At 42.5% G+C, this 22,804-nt stretch overlaps 2 protein-coding genes across 2 annotated transcripts; one reads left to right on the plus strand and one right to left on the minus strand.

Annotated features, from left to right (window-relative positions):
- Positions 1 to 8,220, minus strand: prep (prolyl endopeptidase). The gene is made up of 15 exons (XM_084700415.1): positions 7,927 to 8,220; positions 7,285 to 7,359; positions 6,394 to 6,527; positions 6,128 to 6,258; positions 5,629 to 5,838; positions 5,343 to 5,464; positions 5,124 to 5,229; positions 4,817 to 5,008; positions 4,486 to 4,683; positions 3,550 to 3,653; positions 2,820 to 2,956; positions 2,050 to 2,144; positions 1,531 to 1,662; positions 1,192 to 1,348; positions 1 to 887 (listed from the first exon to the last, which is right to left on the minus strand). The coding sequence occupies exons 1-15, from the start codon at positions 8,068 to 8,070 to the stop codon at positions 593 to 595; spliced, it is 2,232 nt and encodes a 743-aa protein (XP_084556541.1). The 5' UTR covers positions 8,071 to 8,220; the 3' UTR covers positions 1 to 592.
- A 3,303-nt stretch (positions 8,221 to 11,523) lies between these two features.
- On the plus strand, positions 11,524 to 21,195 carry LOC146286477 (lysozyme g-like). The gene is made up of 4 exons (XM_084700181.1): positions 11,524 to 11,647; positions 19,151 to 19,353; positions 19,438 to 19,576; positions 20,493 to 21,195. Coding segments are annotated over exons 1-4 (477 nt in total). The 5' UTR covers positions 11,524 to 11,646; the 3' UTR covers positions 20,627 to 21,195.
- Positions 21,196 to 22,804: the final 1,609 nt, after the last annotated feature.

The raw sequence follows: 22,804 nt of genomic DNA on the forward strand, positions 1-22,804 counted from the left end.
CTCTGTTCAAAAATTGTTTATTGAAATGGTGGACTTGTTGTTTATTTCCCACATTTCCAGGAGGTAGAAATCAATGTTAATCTGACAATATGTGAACATTTATACACGCCCATGTGTGCGCACACACACTCACTCACAAGCACACACACACACAGCAAAAGGAGACTGGCACTCGTGGCAGTCCTCTTGAAAACATAGTCGCTTAAACCATACAGTATCATTGATACTAATACTGTGAGTCTTAAAAAAAATTCTACATGCTGAAATCATTACAGGTGTACAACCCTGTCCAATGATAAATAAATAGTCTGCCTGTGGTGGATGGGAGATGGAGGGGGGGCTGGGGGGGGGGGGCGAGCACCCATCGAAGGAGAGACCTCTCTGATACTGACTTCCAACACTTGGGATGACCTTTGACACGTCAAGTCTTGCAGTGTCACGTCAGTGGTGACAGTTTGTTTACTAAACGCACTAAACACGTTAAATGACTTGGGTTAGAACCTCCACAAAGCAAGTACTAAAACTCAGCGACATAACGGAAAATAATGCCCCTTAAACAGAGGGTGGTGGGGGAGGGGGGGTTACGGGTACCTCACTTGACCCAGGAGATTTTAAGGCAGCGGGCTATGAAGGCGTAGGTGTCGGCCACTTCCTGGATGACCTTGCTGGTGGGCTTGCCGGCGCCGTGGCCCGACTTGGTGTCCACGTGGATGAACAGGGGGTTGGCCTGCTTGGCCCAGCGGCCCACCACGTGCTGCAGGGTGGCAATGTACTTGAGCGAATGGAGTGGGACCACGCGGTCGTCGTGGTCGCCCGTGAGCAGGAGCACCGAGGGGTACTGGACGCCTTCCCCCTCGGGGATGCGGATGTTGTGGAGGGGGGAGTATCTGAGGGGAGGGAAAGGGCATTACAAACATGTGCATGTATACAAGTGAATAAAAAAGGAAGATCTGTCCACATAGCATCTGGTTTGAAAGGGCTCCCCCCCCCCCCCCCACAAAAGTCAATAAAAATCACGATTAGTGGGGCATTTGTATGTACTGTAAAACATCAAATAAGATGTATAATATGGATTCATTTTATGAACGCATTTTGTCCACTTATATCGACACCTACTTATCCATATATTACCTAAATGATGGTGTGTATAGTATAATTATGGTGATGTTGCCAGGTAAGTGAGAAACCTACTTTATGAGCCACTCAAACTGCTCTTTGATCTCGGAGCAGCCAAAGTCGGTGGTCCAGGCGTGTCCAATGGTGAACTTGTGGAACTTGAGCATGTCCATGACTCCCACCTGGGCCACGGCACAGCCAAACAGCTCGGGCCGCTGGTTCACACAGGCCGCTGCGCACGCACACACACACACACACAGTACATGTGAACATCGAGGTTGGAAAAGTAATCAATACAAATGTAGAATTTTTTTATGGCAGTCTTTCGATAGCCATTTGTTGTCCGGAATCTTCGGTAGATTGCTCTGTATCTACACAACAGGGATGAGCTGTGGTCATCAGCGTGCACCGCACCTACGAGCAGGCCCCCGTTGGAACCCCCGTTGATGGTGAGCTTGGACGGAGAGGAGTAGCCCTCCTTGATGAGGTACTCTGCTGCACACTGGAAGTCTGTGAAGCAGTTCTGCTTGTTGGCCAGCATGCCCGCTAGAGAGAGAGAAGACAGAAGAAACGGGGGAGCGAGAGAAAATGAGGAGAGAAGAGACGGTGGAGGGAGAGACGGGGGGGGGGGGGAAGAGATGGGGGAGAGAAAGAGGGGGAGGGAAGAGATGGGGGGAGAGGGAGAGACAATTGACAAGGAGGAGGGAAAGAAAATGCAGAGACGGATGAAAGAGACAGGGAAAGAGAAGAAAAGGGTGAGGGAGAGAAAAACAGAGTGAAAGAACCAATGTAGGGAGGAAGAGAGAGAAAGGAAAAGGAGACAGGGAGTACAACAAACCGACAGACCCCAACAACAGAGGATTATGAGCATTTATGACACAAAGGGGTGGACTTCACGTTTCGATAATATTGTGAATATTGTGCATGGGTCACCTTTGTGCCAAGTCTCTCCATACTCCCCTCCACCTCTGATGTTGGCCACGGCCAGAACTCCGCCCATGTGTCTCACAAAGATGAGCCGAGACACACTGGAGAAACAAAGACAAACCTCATGACCCTGATGCACTGTCACTGGCTAAACCTACGTCCACTCAAAAAGCCCTATCATTGTTTAGAGCAGTGAGCAAATGAATGGGTCGTTATCCAGCTCTGCAGAAACCTGTTAACGACCCATTCATTTGAATCAGGTGTGTTGGGGCAGGGAAACATCTCAAACATGCAGGACAGGGGGTCCCGAGGACCAGGGTTGGGAACCCCTGGTTTGCAGTATGCAGACAAGATGAGGATTAGAGTGTTACCCCTACCATTGTTTTGGCGGGGGCGACCCTATATTCAAAAAAAAGAATGCGCAAGACAAAGCTGTTCACACATACAGGCAATTCGCTTCTTGCTCGTTGCAGATGGGAAGTGGTGCTGGGAATAGCATTTACTTCTGTGCATATACTGTGCTACCTGTGTTATGCTAGCTAGTTTCATTTTGACTGGCAACATACGGACGTTGCTCATCACAAAGGACCTAATAAACACACAGAATATGGTTCACACACTGATGCTCACACTGATTTGCAAGGCGTGTCACGTAAAGGGGAGGCAACATTTTGGTCTACCCCCCCAGGGGAAACACTGGAGTGGGTAGTGTTAGTAGTAGCAGATGCGTGAGTGAGTGGAACAGGGGATAAGTTCCTTGCTTAAAAGTGCCACACCTGTAGCTCGGCGTGATGGAGATGTTGAAGCCGCCATAGCCGTAGAGGAAGGCTGGGTGAGAGCCGTCCAGCGTGATGCCCTTCTTGTGGACTATGAACATGGGGATCTGGGTGCCGTCTTTGCTGGGGTAGAACACCTGGGGGAACACACACACGACAAAGGTACCGGCAGTTGTTGTGTTGTATGCTATTTTTAATGGTGATTTTTGATGCATTCCATAAATAATTATGTCTTTATGCTGGTCTTGCTGCAGAACCAATTGCCTTTTGGGGACATAAATGCAGGGTTTCCTGCAGAAAATGTGTTATGTGGTAGGGTTTGCCGTCAGACCGGGGGTGGGGGGAGGAGGGGGTGCTGCTGCTAGTTTGTGTGTTTGACTAATGCGTTCTGCAGAGAAGGGAGACTGGCGTTGGTTACGGTTTGGAATGGAAGGGAGAAAACAGGACAACGGCAGATATCGAAAAAAAAAACACAACAAAAAACACGTAGTTCAGGTGGCAGGTGTGTGTTGCTTAGGCGGCCGCCTTAACTGAAAAGTGCTGCGGTAAAACCTGAAATGAATAAATAAATGAATAACTAACACCTCTGGAACTTGTCAATGTTGTTAAGAATAGGCCTAAATAATACAGTCCCATAATGCATTCCTTAAAAAGTATAACTTTACCACCTTCAACTTAACCAACAGTTCTGCAGAGTAAGACCTTTAGAACATCTGCAGGTGTGTGTCACCTGTGTGGTCTGGTAGTCGGAGGGCTCAAAGCCCTTGACGGTGACCTCTCTGAACACGTGGGGCTGCAGGGGCTCCTGGGTCAGGTCACAGTGATAGATGATGGCTGGAGGAGGATGGGGACAGGCAAGAAAGTTAATACGGTTGGCTGTATGTGATTAGTTCTTACCTGAAGTTTACAGGCAGCAAAGGGAAGGGCGGGGGGGTGGTGATTAGGCCCCAAAGTTGGCCACCCCAAAAAACCTACAGGCGTGGCCGTAAGTTTTGGCAATGACAAATGTTGTGTTTTGCAAAGTTTGCTGGTTCAGTATTTGAGGAAAATGTTGTTTCTATAGAATACAACAAGGCACATTTTTTTTTTTTAATTTTTTTTTTTATTTGTGGGTAAAAATGTTCTATATCTGCAAATAGTCCCCTCTTTTACAGCAGTCAATCTGCTCTTAAATTCAAATCAGAATGATAGAGGATAGTGATTTCACCTGGCGAGAACGAGTTCACACATTCCCCTGTGCTGATGATATGACTTACTGAAATGATGCTAGCAGTCATTTTATGCCCAGGCCCAGCAAGCTTTGCAAACACAAAATGTATGTTGCTCCCAATACTTTTGGCCACGGCTGTACTATAACCCAGTTGGTTCACCCCCCCATGTCAAATTTCTGGATATGGCTCCAGATAGAGTAAAGTGAGACTAGAGAGAGAGAGCAGCCCTGTGTGTCTGAGGGAGTGCCAAAACAAAACTCTGGGAAGCAGAGAAGTGTGCGAATGTGAGGACAAGCGCCGAGACAAACAAAAAGCCAAAGAGCAAGGGAGTAAATGGAGAGATGTTCAGACGAAAGAGTCTAAAACTGAACATCTAAATCACAGATAAACAGCGGGGGTGGGATTGCGGGAGAAACAACGTTTTTGGAATTCCCCCAAAGCCGCGGTAGGCTGACCTGGCGAGAGGAAGGAGGTGAAGTAGTAGAAGATCTCGGAGTCCCTCTTGCGGCCAGTGAAGCCCACCACGGAGCCCACGTCCAGGGGGAAGGTCCTCAGCTCCTCTCCCGAGCTGAGCAGGTACATCTTCAGCACGTTTTTCACGTCGTGCAGGAAGCACACGAACAGGAAGCTGTTGTACGTGCAGGTGGCGAACACTGATGGGAGAACGGGAATGGGGGGGGACAGCAAAAGGGGCCACACGGTTAGCCGTATTGAACTCAGAGTTGATACAACCAACTTCCGTATAGACCGCCGCATGCCTTACAGGCCCATTAGGCACTCTCTCACCGATGACGTCTTTGTCGTGCTGGCCAATGAGCTCTCTCCAGTTGCTAGGGTCCGGCGAGGCAAAGTCGATGTTGATGAGGCGGTAACGCGGCGCTTCCAGGTTGGTCTTGAATGTGAACAGCGTGCCCTCGTTGGTCACGTACTCGTACTCGGCCTCGAAGTTGTCAATCAGCTTCACCCACGGCAACATCCCTGGGATGGGGCGGAGGAGGGGGGGGGGGGGGAGTTGCCAAGGAGGGAGACAGTGAAAATGCAAAACGTGTCTTCGTTGGATATCCTTGTGTGTGAATGCGTGTGTTGCGCGTACCTGTAATGCCCTGAGGAGTGGTGTGGAGGTCACAGTACCACAGCCGGTTGACAGGGTCACAACCCTCCCTGATAGACAGGAGTACATAGCGCCCGTCATCTGAAACCTGACACCACACACATAAACTTAAATATTAAATAACTAACAAATCACTAATAATTATATTAATAATTTGAATTTGAATAATCCGACAGTTTGGCTATTTAAAGAGAAGAATACCTCGGCCCCGCTCATCCACTTGGGGTGCTCAGGAAACTCGGCACACAGGCAATCCCGGGACTGGGGGGTCCCAAGCACGTGAAAGTAGAGCTTCTGGTGCAGGTTGGTGGATGTTTCTGTACCTATGAGGGGAGACAGACAGGAGCTCATTCATACACCCTAGTGTCCATGGGAGGAAGTTGTTATCTAATGTTTTTTTTTTCACAGAAAACCCGGGATTCTCTATAAAAGAGGAAAGCACCCATGTACAATGACAGAAATCATTTCCAATAGTTGAAGCACGTACCGTCGCTCTTGCCCTCCTGCACGGGGTAGGAGTTGTAGAACAGGCCCTTGCCGTCGTGGGTCCAGGACATGCAGCTGAATTTCACCCGCTCCAGCCGGTCCTCCAGGGTCACGGCACCCTCCACCCGCAGGAAGCGGATCTCCACCCAGTCCGAGCCGCTGGCGCTGGTGCCGTAGGCAAGGTACTCGCCGTCCTCTGAGAAGGCGTAGCCTGGAGAAACGGAAGGTGAGTGTCAACACGCGGACTTGAACGGGAGAGGACGGGAGATGATAACCGCGGCAGCTGTGGGTGAAAGAACAAAGATTGGTTCCATCCTATTGGAGATTCCCCTTTGTACCTCAAAAAGGCAACTTTTTTGGTTTCTGTATCCGTTAATCCGCACTGCTCGTGACACTATTATTCTAAGAATAGCCGCAGTGTATTTATAGACAAACAGGCCTCCTTTAAACTCCGTCTTTATCAAAAGTAGACTGCACGTACCCGGGGGAGAGCGCCTCACCTCGTAGTGCCACAGTTCCATCCTCAGAGAAGGTATTCGGGTCCAGGAAAATGGTGGGCTCAGCATCCAGACTCTCCTGAACATACATGACACTCTGGTTCTGAAGGCCCGTGTTGTAGAAGTGGAAATACCTGCAGGACAGGCCAAGGAAAATTCTGGTGTTCAAATCACTACAAAAGTTCCAATTACAAAAGTGATTTCAGTTTGTGTGAAACTCTATGGACCAGCCAATCAACTTCAACTAACATTCCCATTTCCCTACTCACCGGCTCCCTCTTTTGAACGGGCAGCTGTATTTGGGGTAGTCGTACAGCTCAGTCATGCGCTCCTTGAACAGGTCTCGCACCTCACAGCGTTCCAGAAAGGGCAAAGTCAACTTGTTCTGGGCATTGACAAACGCCTGGAACAAAGACGGATCTATAGCATAGCACTGATCGCGTTTGGCCAGAGGTTGGCGACAGTTGCAGAATATTTTACATACACTTTACTATTGGTGTTGTATTGTATACCCAGTTGACGGCCAGGATTCAATACATTAGAATAATGACATGTACCTTGGCTACACATTTTGCTGCACAGCATGATTCGTTACATTATTACATTACTCGACTTGGTGATGGAAGTTTCACCAATCAGTCACCAATAACTGGAAGCAGGGCGAACGACTATGAAGTTAGATCTATTGATAATTGAGATATTGCATTTTTATATTTTATTCATTAACCAGACACTTTTATACAAATCGAAAGAAGTGCAATTCTATAACTTATAGAGTTAGACAACCTGTGTAGCTACTTTTGGGGGGCGTATGACCAAAAAGATTAACGCATTACAAGCTAAATACTCGGGGTTTAATGGTACACTCAGCTCACAATTCGATACGTATCACAATACTGGGTGTACAATACAATACATTTTTTATTAAACTGAAATTCAATTAACAGATTTATTTCCAAAACATTAAACATTTTCTCATAACTCAATGATACATATTGTAAACATTTCGTATTGCGATATAACCTATTGTTCCACAATATATTGTTACAGCCCTGCTAAATACTATTAAAACGAACGATTTAAGTAGTAAGTGCTGTCACAGTCAGCTGAGACTGGTTAATAAGGCTAATCGGCAGCTGACTAGCCAACTAGCTACCTACCTGAGTCTTTTCACTGTCGGGGTCCTCCAACCAGCTGTATGGGTCAGGGATCTTGTTACCATGGTAGTCATCCACCTGCGAGAAATGTGCCGGATGATATTCAAGACTGGGTGGCAGAAATGATGGGTGCAGTACCAGTGACATCAGGGGGCTAGCTTAGCTAAAGGTAGTGAATGAGCTAGAGCTAGCTAGCATGAAAACAAAAGCAACAATGAGAAATCGGGCTTGTTAGCTAGAGCTACAGCTAGCTAGTAGATGCTAACCTGGCTAACCCATTCATTGACTGTGCCAGTGCGCTACATTTGGATTTCCAACGTAAATTACTGTAGTAGCAAGCTACAATAGACGGGACTTGTAGCACGTCACATTACTGTTGATCAACAATACCCAATCATTGGATGTTTTTCGAAATATCTACTCTAATGTCTCTGATCTCGAATGTATAGCTAGATATCACTGGAACATGTTAGCTAGCTCACTGGCCCATTCAAATCAGATAGTTAACTGAGAGCTAGCTGTCTAGCTAGCTAATCCGCTAGCGACAAGATGATGAAGCATCCGTGCAAAAATGCCAGCAGGCAGGCAGGTGATAGCTAACTTTAGCTATATAGCTAGTTAGCTATATAATTAGCAACTACTTACAACTGCCTCGTCACGGTAGACTTGAGGGTACTGGAAGGGGAAAGACATTTTCGAAGTAGCAGTACGGGATATCCTCAATAAGTAAGCTTTCTTCAAAGACTGAAATATCGGTTGTGATATGCCTTTCTGAATCCGACCAAACATAAACTTGATTGCTGGAGGTTTGGCTTAGGAAGAGAGGGATTGCTTGCAGATGCTACAGTCGAGGAAACAAATCCGAGAACACAACACAAGGGAATCAGAAACATTTGGATCTTTAGAGCGTCCTCTGTTGGTGGAAGACAACACTAAAGCACACTGTTCCATCCTTGGCAAGCATGGAGAATGGGCTTGGCAGTTTAACGCCATCTAGTGGCCATTGTAGAATTTCAGTCTTTTTCCGTTGGTCATTTGCAGCAGCCACAACTGACTCGTGTTATTGTTAGTTGTTTCTATATGGTAATAGCCTAGAACTAGAAGCTCTGAAATAATTCATTTTTTACGTTGATAATACAAACAACAAAACTACTCTCTTAATCCCAAACAATATCGATCCTTGTGTTGATTCCTAATAAAGCATCGTCTGTAACCCTTCATAGATAATTTTGGTTAATTATAATTGTATGATAGATCTTAGTAATTTCATTATTTCTTTGATTATCTGTAGGCCTATATCACTTTTCCTGCTGCCATGAAAGGTGCTAGCACACTAAGCTATTTCAACGAAACTACACTGAAGACCTCAAGAAACTATTATAGGCCTACCTTTATTCAGTGAAATTGGATTGTAATTGAATAGCCTATCATAATTGTGAAACATATTTTTTGTATATACTTTCAGTTTTACTCTGTTTCAACAACAAAAAAAACGTCAGTATGAAAAGAGTTAGGCTGGCTGTCGACATGTGTTAAGAAACACACCTGGAGGACAGCACACACACTCGAACTGCGGTCCTGGGGAGTTGCGGTCCTGGGGAGCTGCGGTCCTTAACCACCACTAAAATAACACGGTTGATAATCGCTGTTTTAATTAATTACATGACCTGTGATCACATCCATATTTGTTGTCTCCGGATAACATATCTTGGTGTCGTTCACCCATTCTGCGCAAACAGCAGTGTGCCAAATACAGGGGGTCTCTAATTGACAGCTGGGACTTCCTTAAAAAATAAAAATACAATTTTAGGGAGGTCTCAAAAATGTACTGACATATTAAGAATGTCGCTCTGTTTCTCTTTATTACTGGTTATTTAATTCTAAGCTCTAGCCTACTAATGTCCATGTCGGAAAACCTTTCTGGGCTGCGTTTCCCGAATGCGTCGTAAGCGTAAATTGACCGTAGAATCCATCGTAGGACGAATCTTAGTTTTACGGGCCGTTCCCAAAGACATCAAAGTGTCTCTTGAAAATTCGTAACTCTTTAAAGCACATAGATTACCCTACTCCTTACGAGCATGTTTGGGAAATGCACGTAAGAAATATCGATGGTTAAGTTTTTTGCTCGATCGTTGCTACAATCCATCGTTATCGGGAAACGCAGCCCTGGTTGATGCCTCAATTTTTCCAGTGATCTGATTGGTCAGTAGGTGGTCAGTTGGCAGGTTTTGATCGGTCTCTGGAGCGCAGCACAGGTTATGATGGTGATCTACCGCATTGCTCGAAAAACCTGAGTGAAGCCAAAAAGAGAGCCGGATAATCCACTAATGTCTCTTTGTGATACAGGCCCATGATCAAATGTGATGGGAAACTGGCACATTGCTGTTAGCTTGGCCTTTGTCAGGTTTTAATCTGGAGCCGATGGTGTGACCTGTTTCAAAGCCACTGTTTACCTTCAACATTGAACGGGGATGACATAAGCAAAATCGCTCCATTGTCAGTTGTCTCTTGTAAACTCTCCAAATAACAGGAATCAGGGTCAAGACAGATGGATATTGTTTACCTTTGATCAGATATCATGATCGATGTATTACTTGCTACCAATGATTGGGTCATAAATTGTGTGGATTGGATTTGGTGCTTTTACAGAGGTGTTTCTAGTAGTTGATTTGCATCAGTGGTGGAGTGTTGTTTGCCCCAAAGGTTGGATCCTGAAGTGCACTGTCCATTATTTTGTTTACTGTTAACTCTCTCAGAAGGCCCCAACAAACAAACTGCTCATGGTTTAAAGCTTAGTGGTGTATTTGAACTCAAGTGCTTTGCAGTTAAAGCTTGTATTGTTTGAAACTTAGATGTTTTTTAAATCAGTAAATACTGAATGCCAACTACAAAGCAGATTAGATTTTGTTTGGTCTTTTGAGTTTGAAGTATAACTGATGATAACTACTATGTAAGTGGACTTCCTGTTAGCGAGGTGGGACATGCCTGCTTTGAAATATTGGGGTTTGTGCCATTCTAGATGTCATGACTGCTAGTTTGCAGGGTGGGGTTGGGTTGAATTCAGCTGCAGTTCAAAGTCTTCTTGTAATACATAACTTCAAAGAACACAACAAATAAATAAATACAAACTCATAAAAGTTGACGTGTCACGGTGGAAATTTTTCATATTCAAAGATCTGAGGTAACAAGCTGACTGACACAGATTAACTGATTGAACTCCCTTGTTAGCTCTGCAGTTTTTTTATAGTGTTAATTATACAACTATGCATTGCCAGCATAAGCTTACAAGACACCACAAATTCATTTAAATCAAACAATGCAACAAAAAAAGTCAAAAACTGTCTCATTTAAACCTTCAGATCTTCATTGTCCACGACAGAATTCACAATGACCATAGCATTTTCTATAAAGCACTGAAGAAATCTGAGAATAATACAAAGTGATGAGTCAATTTTTCCTTTATTTCCAGGATTTTAAGACAGAGTTAATCAACTTTAACACATCAAAACAACCATTCCAATATTTGATTGTCTTTACACCAGAATATTTCAGGGTTTTGTAGAGCTATTTGATGACAAATATTGACACCCTTAAATCATAGTAGTTACAGAATACAAAAACAATGGACTCACTTCACCTTTCACAAGCTCTCAGCTGAGCAACTAAACCTTTTTCATGTAACATTTGTTTCAGGGTCAAACCTTTGTTTGATATGCACATACTGTGTGTGCCTATCATGTGGGCTAAAACTTGAGGTATAAATGTAGTTGTGTTAGATGCAACATGACATTAAACAACTTTGATTCATCAGATATCACTCACTGTTTCATCCCCCTTCAAATGGTCTTTCTGTGTCTCTTTTTTTAAGTAACATTTAAAGAGGAACCAATTAGGCAAAGTTGTTTCTTAGCTTTATTTAAATCGCAGTGTATTTCAAAGCACATAATACTACGACATCAGTGCAATACAATACATCACTTGCAATAGGCTACAAGTGAAATTGTATTCATGTGATTTTACTCCATAAACAAGCTTTTGTTAACTTTTACAGTACGGCGCCAATATAAAATAGTCCCGCTGTCGCCGCTGACTGCTGCTTAAAAAGTAAGTCAACATTTTCCTGTAAACGTCTTGTAACTCCGAAACACTTCCATCAGCCAAACCCTATAGATAACCTTTCGTTTTGCTTCTTTCGTTTTGACTAAACAAACATTGGGGTTTTTACTTGCTGGACCACCGTTTCTGATAAACCACGTGATGCATATCAGCCTGCCCTCTGGTTTGATGGACTAGTGGATAACAGTTCACTATATAAACCCAGGAGTCTGATACATCACCAAAGCTTCCAGAAGAGCAACAGAGAACAGTGAGTATACTTTGTTTTTTAAATGTGACTTTGTTCAGCACAGTAATGTGTTTGTGCAAGGCAGGAATTTCAGTTTGGCTTTATGGCCATCAAAAAATCAGACGCAGCTGATACCGACGATTTATCTAAAACCGTCGCCGTTTTGTGTGTGTGTGTGAGTGTGTGAAACCCAGAGAGCAGAGGAGAGGGGAAAAAGTAGACATGTATATTTAATATATGTTTAAAGGGGCAATTGACTGGGTTTTGGGGGTATTTCAAACTGTTCCTTAAGGTCTCCGAATAGGGTATGTAACATTAGTTGGATTGAAAATGGCCCGGGTGTTGTTCTATGCCCACTGACAGATCCACTGAAATGTTCCCGGGAAAAAACACGAGCTTTTCTCTTTCTCGTATGCTCATTAATATTTAGATAAGCTGTGCGCTGATTGGTTGGTTTTCAACGAGTGAAGCTGGGGAGCAAAAACGCAACACGGCCAACAGCAGCACTCGCTGAAACACCGAAGTTGGAGACTTGAAATATGTACGCGCAAATAAATCTATTGTGTCTAAACAACACTATTTTCAACAGATCGACTATATATCATTTGAAATGATAACATTACTTGTTTCCACTTCTGTTGTTGAAGCGAACTGGATTGACTTGGGTGGGTAGAACGTTACGGTGCGTTCACACTGCAGACTTTTTTACTGCTCTGCACCGCCGGCCTTCCCACAGTGCACCATGCTTGGGGGCGTGTCAGACAGATTAATTCAGAGCTGTAGTTCTCTTAAATCACTGTTGTAGTTCGTATAATGTCATGGCAAATGTGCTGACAAAATACAACTTTTACACACATTAAGCAAAAATCAGATACGCATTCTGGATCTGACATGATCTTATCTACAGCACACAATAAGTTATCTTTTTCCACACTTTTTTTAGGCCGAGTGAAAGATTAAATGCCACCCGCATTTTTTTTTTTTCCGGCTGGAAAAAAATGCATCAGACATAAACGTTGACATGTGTAACCTTTTATTATATTACTCGAAATCTCTGCAAATCAATCTTTAGATTATGACTTGCCACTACACATTCACTGTATGGATAGCGAGTGGCTGCCAGCCAGCATTTCAGCGTTGAATGTCAATCGTGTGCAGGGTGAGCTAGCTAGACTATGCAGCTAGCACAAAAAAAAGTTACGTAATGTGAAAAACTGAATTAAAGTACAAAATACAACACACCAGGGACGCCGACAACCTCAGCAACCCTGCGCCAGGCATAATTCTTTTTGTTTACATCTCTGTAATTGAACATAAAAGTATCATACAATACTGGGTATGAAGACACACATACGATAGGTTGATCTTCCATCTTGAAATTGTCAAACCTTGACATTTTTACCATGACCAACAGTTGCTACGTTACATGAAACAAGAAACCAACCCGATTGGCCATCGCTGGCGTTTTCACGCTCCTCATTTACATAAAGTTGAGAAAATCTAACTTTTGCCGCCCCGCTCGCCTTCCCACAATGCCCTACGCGAGCGGCGACGCCCCTCTCGCCTTCCCACAATGCCCTACGCAGGCGTCAACGCCTGGTTTCATTGAAAATGAATGGGAAGCCAACGCCCCTCTCTTCCCGCCCCGCTGCAGTGTGAACGCACCGTTAGGCTACAGCTTAGCAACCAAACCATATCCTGATTCTACTCGGCTTCAGTTAGCTAGCTAGCTCTAAATAACTTGCTGAAAAATAACATGACCAAGATCTGGACAAACATGCATCGTGAATTGTAGATTTACATTACACAAAAAGGGCGGTCCCCGGTCCTTCGTCAGACTGGTAGCTTTGTTGAAAAGCTAGCGTTTTACAGCCAATTTTTTTCTTTTTGAGATTTGAATAGGAAAGAGGTGTCAATGGACTTTGATATTCACGGTATGTTCATTTTACCCACCGAACTGTCGTTATTCAACTATGACAAGGTAAAATCGGTTTTGCAGTCAATTGCTCCTTTAAGGATGTTGTTTACCTCGTTTGTTTGCATGCTTATATAGCTTATTTAATTGAGTGTATTTGCTTTAGTTTGAGAATTCACTAGTTTGTATAAGTTGAGACAGTTGGTAGTGTTCCTAGTGAAAGAAATGACCTGCCTACTGTTCATGGTGAGTTTCTAACTGCAGTTAAAGTTGGTGGTTAGCTTTGAAGAAATGTCCAGTTTGTTATATATGAATAAATTAACCACAGCTCACCATTATATATTTTAAGTGGGGGAATTTCTCAATTCTTACATGTTAGTCAGGGGCCCCTTGGGAGGGTGGGGCCCGTTTCAATTGTGTTCTGTCCTCCAGGTGTGTTTTTTAACACATGTCGACAGCCAGCCTAACTCTTTTCATAAAGATGCGAAGTCAGTAGCTTCCAAGCTCCAGGTTTTTATTGAAACAGAGCAAAACTGAAAGTAATACAAGAACATGTTTTTGGGTTACAATTTGATAGACTAAAGGTACAATAGAGTCCCTTGAGGTCCTTAGTGTAATTTAATTGAAATAGCTTATGCTAGTAGGATAAGTGATACAGATAATCAGAGAAATAATTGAATTTACAAAAATCTATCATACAATTATAATTAACCAAAAGTATTTATGGATGGTAGGTACTTACAGATGATGCTTTATAAGGAATTAACATAAATACAAGGATCGATATTGTTTGGGATTAAGAGAGTAGCTTTGTTGTTTGTATTATCAGTGTAAAAAATGAATTATTTCAGAGCCGGCTTCGGTTACCACGGAAACAATAAATGATAACACAAGTCAGCTGTAGCTGCTGCAAATGACCAAAGGAAAAAGACTGAAATTCTAAAATGGCCACTAGTTAGAACTCTTTGCTTGTTAAGGGCAGAACAAGTTGAAACAGGTGAAACATAGCTAAGGGCATCAATGTTTCTGTCAATACAGGTTTTAGACACCAGTGTCTTTTGTGGGGATTCTGAATTCTTATTTGGGCAACATCAAGTGAAACGCTACGCACATAACCAGTGGTGGGTTTGATTTCAAGCCTGGTATGAACTGCTGGAAAACCACTGCAGACAGATAGGCTACAAGTAGAAAAAGATTATTAGCAAAATACTAATTCTGCATCAAAATGTATCCTGTGACTGATTGACATTATTAAATTGTAAATACTGATGTAATTGGTGCGTATGTTAAGCAAAACTTTATATACTAAGTATACTTACAGTTACGCAGCGTAACCATTGTAGCTGGGCGACGTTGAGCCAGTTTTAACTTTTTCATACAGAAGTCAGTAGGTTCTGCTTTTCCGCTAAATGTCATTTTATTAAATGAGAGCCCTGACAAAAAAGAAGTATACTTCAAGTTTATTTTGTAAGTATACTTAGTATAAAAAGTATACAATTATCATGTTACTTAAAGTATACTAACAGTGTACTTATTTGTATACTATTTTTGTAGTAAGTAAACTGAATTGTCCCACTTTTTATGTAATTTAGTACACTTTAAAGTACACTTATAGTGTATTTCAAGGTTTACTTTTGAATACTGTAAAGTAGGCTGTGTACTGCACTTTCAGTTCATCAAGTATACTTCCTAAAGTACTTAAAAGTATACCTTGGAATATTCTAAAGTAACCTGTGTAGTGCACTCTCAGTTCATGAAGTATACTTCCTAAAGAGCCTCAAAGTATACTTTGCGATACTTTCAAGTGCACTTTCAATTACTGTAAGAACCTCAAGAAGTGAACTTAATATTACTATGACCAGACTCACTAATAAATCCCCCAAAAAATGTTAGGGCCCCTCAGACGCCTTAAATCTTGTGTCCCATGGCGAGAACGTGGGCCCCTACAAAATTACACTGCAGATGAAGAAAGAATCTGACTCTATTGATGTCAGAATAATCCAGCTCTTCTTATGAAACGTAACAGTCATTTAACTCATAGTTACAATGGTAAACCAGCACAACAATGACAATTACCATGCAACAAAACACTACATTCTAAGCAGGCACATTTAAAAAACTCATTAAGTTACATTTGTATTTCGAACGAACGGCAAACTTATCAGCAACATTTTAACACTATTTACCGCCTTGCATCATGGGAATTGAGCCACACTATCTTCATTATTGTTGGAATGCTGCTTCAGCAAGTATTGTTCTTTGAATCTTTTTCAAATCCTCTCAATCCTCTTAAACTTCTTCAACTTTCAAATCTTGCTTCTTCCTCAATCCTTCAGCTACAGCCACCATTTAAACTTTAAAATGTTGACAAAACCCTAAACATTTTTTTAAAATTCAGCTTTTTGATATATATTCAACTTTTTTTAAATCATTGATTATGTTTCACAAGTGTTTTAAACCATTTCTGAGATGTACATGGGTGTGTACGTGAAAGCTTAGAGTGCAGACTGAAATGCTTACCGTATGTTCACACTGCAGCAACACGAATCGCTTGCCATTGCTTGCCTTCCCACAGTTCACCACGCTGGGGGGAGTTTCAAACAGATTATGAAGAACGTAGTTCTGTAAAGTCACTGTTGTAGGGTGAGTTCAGGTAATGTGGGACATCAGGTAAAATGGGACAGTTATAGCCTGGCTGCCAGCCCAACTTCGCCCTGCCCACAAAAAAATTTGGTCGGGAAGTTAGGTCTGGAGGGTCTCGTATTGGGAACAACTATATAAAACCAGGATCTTGGCGGACCAATGAAATTTATACGATGATGGACAGATGATCAACAGTAACGTAATAAACAACGTTACGAAAGAGCCCTTGGGTTGAATTCGTTTTCAACAAACAACATATTACGTTGCTCTGATTGGTTGTAGGTCTATCCAATTGAGCGAAGAGGCATTTGTTTTACGAGTTCGGTTGAAACACGCCCCATAGTCACAGCCCAACGGAGAGTTTTCAGACTCATATTCTGACTAGAATTATGACAACGTCAGGCTAGGACAGTTATGCATTTTGATGATTTAATATGTACAAAACCAACATCCAATCACCAGAGCTGATCATGACTTGTAAATACAACACTTCTAGTCACTATGCAGTGGTTTTTATTTGTCTGACACCATCAGGGTAGGCATGATCTGGCTTGACAAGAGGTCTAAACAGAAAAAACACATCGAAAGTTCAGTTGCATATTACATTATATCTCAATGATAAGGCTGGCAAAGGGATTTAAATTAAGTTACAATGAGTACTATTGCAGCATATTGAAGGGGTTTAACCACTGATTGAAACACACACACAAAATGGTAAAATAATGCTTTGTTAGAAAGAAAAAAAAGCGTTTATGTGACTGTCCCACATTACCTGATTATGTCAAGACATGGAGCACAAAAGTTATGATGGAGGGGGAGATGGTCTGAAAGAGAGGGGAGGGGACATGATCAAGGGGAAAGAAGGTGGGGCGATGAGAGAGAATGAGGTCAGAGAGCTCTGCCTCGGACAGGGGGAAGAAAGAGTTTAGACATTTAGTTGGGTCAGTCATGGAGGGTGAGGGGGTAGGCAAAGTGGGTTTAGGGAACCGACTGCTAATGTCGGCAACTTTTTTCTCAAAGAAGGAGGAGAATTTGTCTGCTGTCAGGGTGGAGGGAGGGGGTGGGGGAGTTGGGTTAAGAAGGGTGGAGAAGGTAGAGAAAGGTTTGTGGAGGGTTTGAAGCAGAGTTAATTTTGTTCAGAAAGTAAAGGGTTTTAGCACCAGTTATGTGAGAAAAGAAGGATTTAAGGAGGGAGTGATACTTATCAAGGTCGAGACCGTCTTTGGACTTGTGCCATCTCCTCTCAGCTGTTCGAAGGGTGGACCGTTCTTCACAAATAAATCTGTAGGCCACCGGCAGGAGGGAGAAGATTGTGCAGTCCTGGTTGACAGGGGACCAAGAGAGTCAAGTGATGCAGTTAAAGTGGTTAACAGGGTGTTGGTGGCAGTGTTCGTGGGGTGGGACGAGAACTCGTCAATGGGAGGTAGGGAGGATGTTACAATCGAGGAGAAATGGGGGGATAGGGAGCGGAGGTTGCGCCGGAAAGTTACGAGGGGAGGGGAGGTAGGAGGAGTTGGAGGGAGAGAGACAGAGAATTGGATAAAGTAGTGACCAGAAATGGGCAGTGGGCTTACAGAGGTTAAGTCAGTGATACAGTTACGTGTCAGGATGAGGTCTAGCTGTTTGCCTGCCTTTGTCGGTCGCCAGTGTGCTCAGCAGTGTCAGGTCGAAGGAGGTCAGGAGAGACAAGAAGTCGACAGCCTGCATTCCTTGGAGGTGGATGTTGAAGTCCCCAAGGACTATCAGGGGGGTTCCATCATCCGGGAGGTCGCTGAGGAGCATGTCCAGCTCCTCCACGAAGTCGGGAACTGAAACGGGAAACACAACTTGTAATTAGCAAAAAACGACCGCCTCAGTAATTTATTTGGCAGTTCCATTAATGGTTGCATGCTGAAGGTGCTGTCTTAACTTGGAATGCAAATGAAGTCAGGGCTCTGAGAAAATCGCTTTGTTACTTTCATCCAGTGTTACTTTCGCCCCTGCTCTCCCTTATTTGACACTTTTCTTGGGCTACCTGGGATTTCTGTGTCACTGCTCAATTTTTCCGGAGATTTTTTGGAGGGGATTATCGGGAGATTTTGTTTGATTAATTTTGACACAATCATAATTAGTATGTAGTAGTAACTCTTTGGTAAAACATTTCTGTGTGATGAATATGACACTACAGCCAGCATCCTGTTAGTTTAGTAGGACTGGAATCAAGGGGAAACAGCTAGCCTGGCTTAGTCCAAAGGTGACAAAATCAAAAAAACAAAAAAACAAAAGACAGAGCCTCTGAAGACCACTAATTATATCTAATTTAATCTGTATGAAAAAATTATATGCTGCGGTTTAAAGTCACTGCGCCCCACGAAGAAATAGTCCAGGGCCAGGCCCGTGAAAATACAACTTGTCATTTTTACATATACGAGATATAAGGTGTTGATCATTGATCATTAGAGGTGCTGGTATGCATATTGCTGTGAACAGAAAAAAAATAGCTGTCCCCCCCTGTTTTAAGTGTTTGTGCAAGCTAACATGCTGATACAGATGTTCCCCTCAGGATGAGTTGTAATAACTGGTGATCCCTTAACTTTTCATCTCACCATCATCAGATCAACATTTCCATTTGTCCAGTATTTTAATTCCCATCATCCTCAGCTGTACTTTGTGTTCAGTGCTAATAGACTAAGATGGTGAACCCTGTAAACATTATACGTGATAAACATCAGCATGTTAGCATTATCATTGTGAGCATGTTGAGATTAGCATTTAGCTCAAAGCACTGCTGTATACTTAGTCTAGTTCATTATGTATGATTACTCCCTGGAAAGCAGTATTGATTTGATACTGACTGGGTTATCCTGGTAAAGTAAAGAAATATTATTTGAAATGAGACACCTGTCTGATACTGAATTATGTGGCACAGCCATGAACATTTTACATGATGAAGTTTAAATGACTAGAAACTTTAATTTCCTCTGCAGTGTCTACATACGCTCAGGAGGCCAAGGATGATCTTCCATACATAAACAAGTACAAGGACAAGATTATCAGGGCTTCTAACAATTGTAATGTGCAGCCTTCTGTCGTGGCTGGCATCATCTCCAGAGAGACACGTGGAGGCAGAGGGGCAGGTCTCGATTCCCGTGGCTTTGGAGACGGTGGGAATGCCTATGGACTAATGCAGGTCTGTGGTCCACACACAATCCTCTGTCCAACATACTCTCTGCATCCAACTCCCTGATAATAATGTCTTATTTATGGTTCCTAGGTTGATAAACGCTACCACACGCTTCAAGGTGCGTGGGACAGCCAGACCCATATTGAGCAAGGAATTGGGATTCTACAATACTTCCTCACAGACTTTGATAAAAAGTGTCCTCGTTGGAGCCATATGCAGAAGCTGAAAGGTACAGATCACCCATCTGAAGAGTTACCTGTGTGTCTTTGAGGTGTAAAACAATGTTGTCTATTGTTGCAGTGCGAGTTAGTGTGAAATGTAGAACACCAAAACATAAGTTTCAAAATGAGAACTGAAGTTTTTACACATAAATCTGCAAAGCAATTACTTTTGAAATCCTAAAATGGCAAATCCACCAGTATTATTTAATTTAATAAATTCAAAACCGCTGTGTGTAGAATTTTGGCGAGCATAGCATTATTCAAATTTTTCGGACAGCACACCTTTTTGTTTGTGAAAATAAGACAATCCTGTTGAGATGGTGCAGTACATATGTGTTGCCTTTAGCCTTTCTTTGGTTCCACGGGCGCCAAAGTCGGAAATGTTCAAATTCTTCCTATAAACGGCATTAGAGAGGACATTTCACGCATATTTCCAGGTCTATTTATTTAATGTGGGGCTGTACTGGAATATCTTTGCATGATTTATGGTAAAAAAAAAACACCCTTTTTGATCTATACTGGCCCTTTATGCTGCCTCTAAGTTGAGCCTCTGTCTGGAACAGGACATTTTAGTGCCTGTCTATTTAAGGCCCCCCTCCCAATAAGCTCACTCTGTTCTGATTGGTAAGCTCCCGGAGGCTATGTCAACAAACCATGAAACAAACTATAGTTTCACTTCTTTTTCTTACTCTTCAATCTCTGACCATGTTTAACATAGTAAAATCACAATAGAAAATCACAAAGCACGATACAGGCCCTTTAAAGTCAGAATGTGTTTTAAATGGATGTCAACTGTGAACTGTGAATGTCAATTATCAATCAATCCCTCGTGAAGAAAACAAACCTTTAAATAATACAACAAATTGACAAAAGAACCTCACCGCATTTTTCTGCACACTTCAAATTATTTTCTTCCTGCTTCAGGAGCTCTGGCTGCCTACAACATGGGTACAGAAAACATGGATTACAACAACGTGGACGGTCACACTACTGGGCGGAACTACTCCACTGATGTCCTTGCCAGGGCCGAGTTCTTTAAGAGGAATGGGTATTACTGAGAGCTGCCCCACTTCTCAGTAAAGTTCAATTTAAACAGCAAATAGAATTGACATGAAGTAGAATTAGACAACACTTACTTTTAATTTGTACTCACTACCTGAGAATCCAGAATCCACCTTAAAAATATGTCACAGTATCTTGTGATTGTCTTCTCGACTGTGTGGAGAAATTACACATTTTTCCATGCGATTCCACCGGTGATGACATAGCATGATTTAAATCTGATTGATTGATATCTGTGTCTCTATATCCTATATCATTTTATAAGTAGAATGTTCATAAAGTGGACAAATGCATGTCTGCAGCAAAGTAACTACAATGCGTGCATCAGTGCATCTGTAGCCGGTGTGTGGTGAAACTCACACCTCAAGTAGCCTATTTAATAGGCCACCCGCGTCAACAAATTGCTAGTTTTTCGTTGGCGTAGTTGGTAGTGGTGGCGCTTGGGAAGTCAGAGGTGGTGTGTTCGTCTATTAGTGTGAGCAGACGGATGCCGGTATACCTCTGACGGAACTTGCAAGACCACGTCTGTTTCATATCAATAAAGTTAACAATCCAGTATTCATAATCCTGAATCGTGTTTTTTTCACTACATGGCCAGTATAACTCGGCCAGTTTGGGTGTTTTGTGAATACGGCCCGAGATTTGTGTGTAAGAATTTGGTTCACACCTCAGCTTGTAATTTCCAGTTTTGTCCACCATGGGGTGTACTACTCGCTTAATGTTAGGTTTTAACCTGAGACAGAAGACTTCTGGTCTGTGTAACTCTGTCGTACCACACAAAGGGAAAACGTTAGCATGAGAAAATTACAACTCTCTCAACAACAAAACAATGTTTCAAAATTTCAGCACTTTTCTTCCTTAGTGAAATTTACTACTAATAGCTATCTTTTAAGTTGGTGGTTATGTTTTTTTATCATTAACATTCTTGTGAGTATTCTACAGCTTATTGCCATTACAAATACATTTGTGACAGATTTTTGGGGGGAGTATTACTTGTCTTTCTTGCACTTTCTCACGACGCGGAACACACCGTTATTTAGCTTGTACACTGAGGAGATTCAACTAGTTTCTGTATCGCACACTGCTTGGTCACTCGCACATTTGAGTTGTATTGGGCGCTTGTCACTCGCGCTGTGTTTATTGAGTGAATTTTGACTATGGCAGTCAGTGTAATACTATGTGTGATATTCCCTTTTATAAAGTCAACATTTCTGTGTATTGCCAACCTGTTAATAGACCAAATATGACCCTACGTCATACAACTGTAAGCAGGCTCAACTGGGCATGTCGTTTGCAAAAGACGAACTTCCTACACTTGGAGTGTCGATCAGGCCATCATATATCTCTGGCCACTGGATTGTAGGGCTTGATATCAATGGCAACAACATTGCAGTGCGTGAGCGAGTCTGACTGAGGCCAACGTCAAAACAGTGTAAGGGGATGCAGTCTCACTCAGATTGCCAGTTTAAACAAATCAGAAAAATAATCAGACCAGCTGGCTGAAAGCAGAATTCCCATATCTCTTGAAAGCTGCCCTGCTCGACTTTTTAGATGTAGAATTGACTGTAAAACTGTAAAATGATGAACTTGCGACATAATGTGAAGACATTGTTGCTGCTCGACTATCCTCCTCGACTTTTTTGGTCTTTTAAAATTGTACTATTTGTATTATCCATATGGTCCTTTTGTCATTTAAAATGCTATCCTTTCCCGGTTTTCTGCAGCCACATTGCGCGCGCATCCCGAATGTTTACAAACAAATAATTGGTCTATATGGTAAATATATTATTGTAATATTTACGATTACAGGTTATAACGATATATAAAAGTATCGACCCTTCGGCCTGTGTGTGTGTGTGTGTGGGGGGGGGGGGCAAACCACCCTATAATCCGCACACTGGTCCTGGGGAGTTGCGGTCCTGAGAAACTGCGGTCCTAGATTTCCGACACTGCCATCTATTGAATTAGATAACCATGGACCGGAACGAGATCATCAATATTTTCCTGCAGTAGTGAATGTAGGTTACGCTCAACATAAAATTATATCAAGCAGAAGAAGAAGTGAACGTAGCTTGTTTCATAACAAGATGAGATTGTTATGAAACAGATTGTAATTAGCGAACGTGAATCATTTGTGGTCATATATAAAACAATTCTGGTGTCTTAAATTGGAC

This window comes from Hypomesus nipponensis, chromosome 6, assembly GCF_054491055.1.
Source record: "Hypomesus nipponensis isolate SF chromosome 6, ASM5449105v1, whole genome shotgun sequence".
Lineage (NCBI taxonomy): Eukaryota > Metazoa > Chordata > Actinopteri > Osmeriformes > Osmeridae > Hypomesus > Hypomesus nipponensis.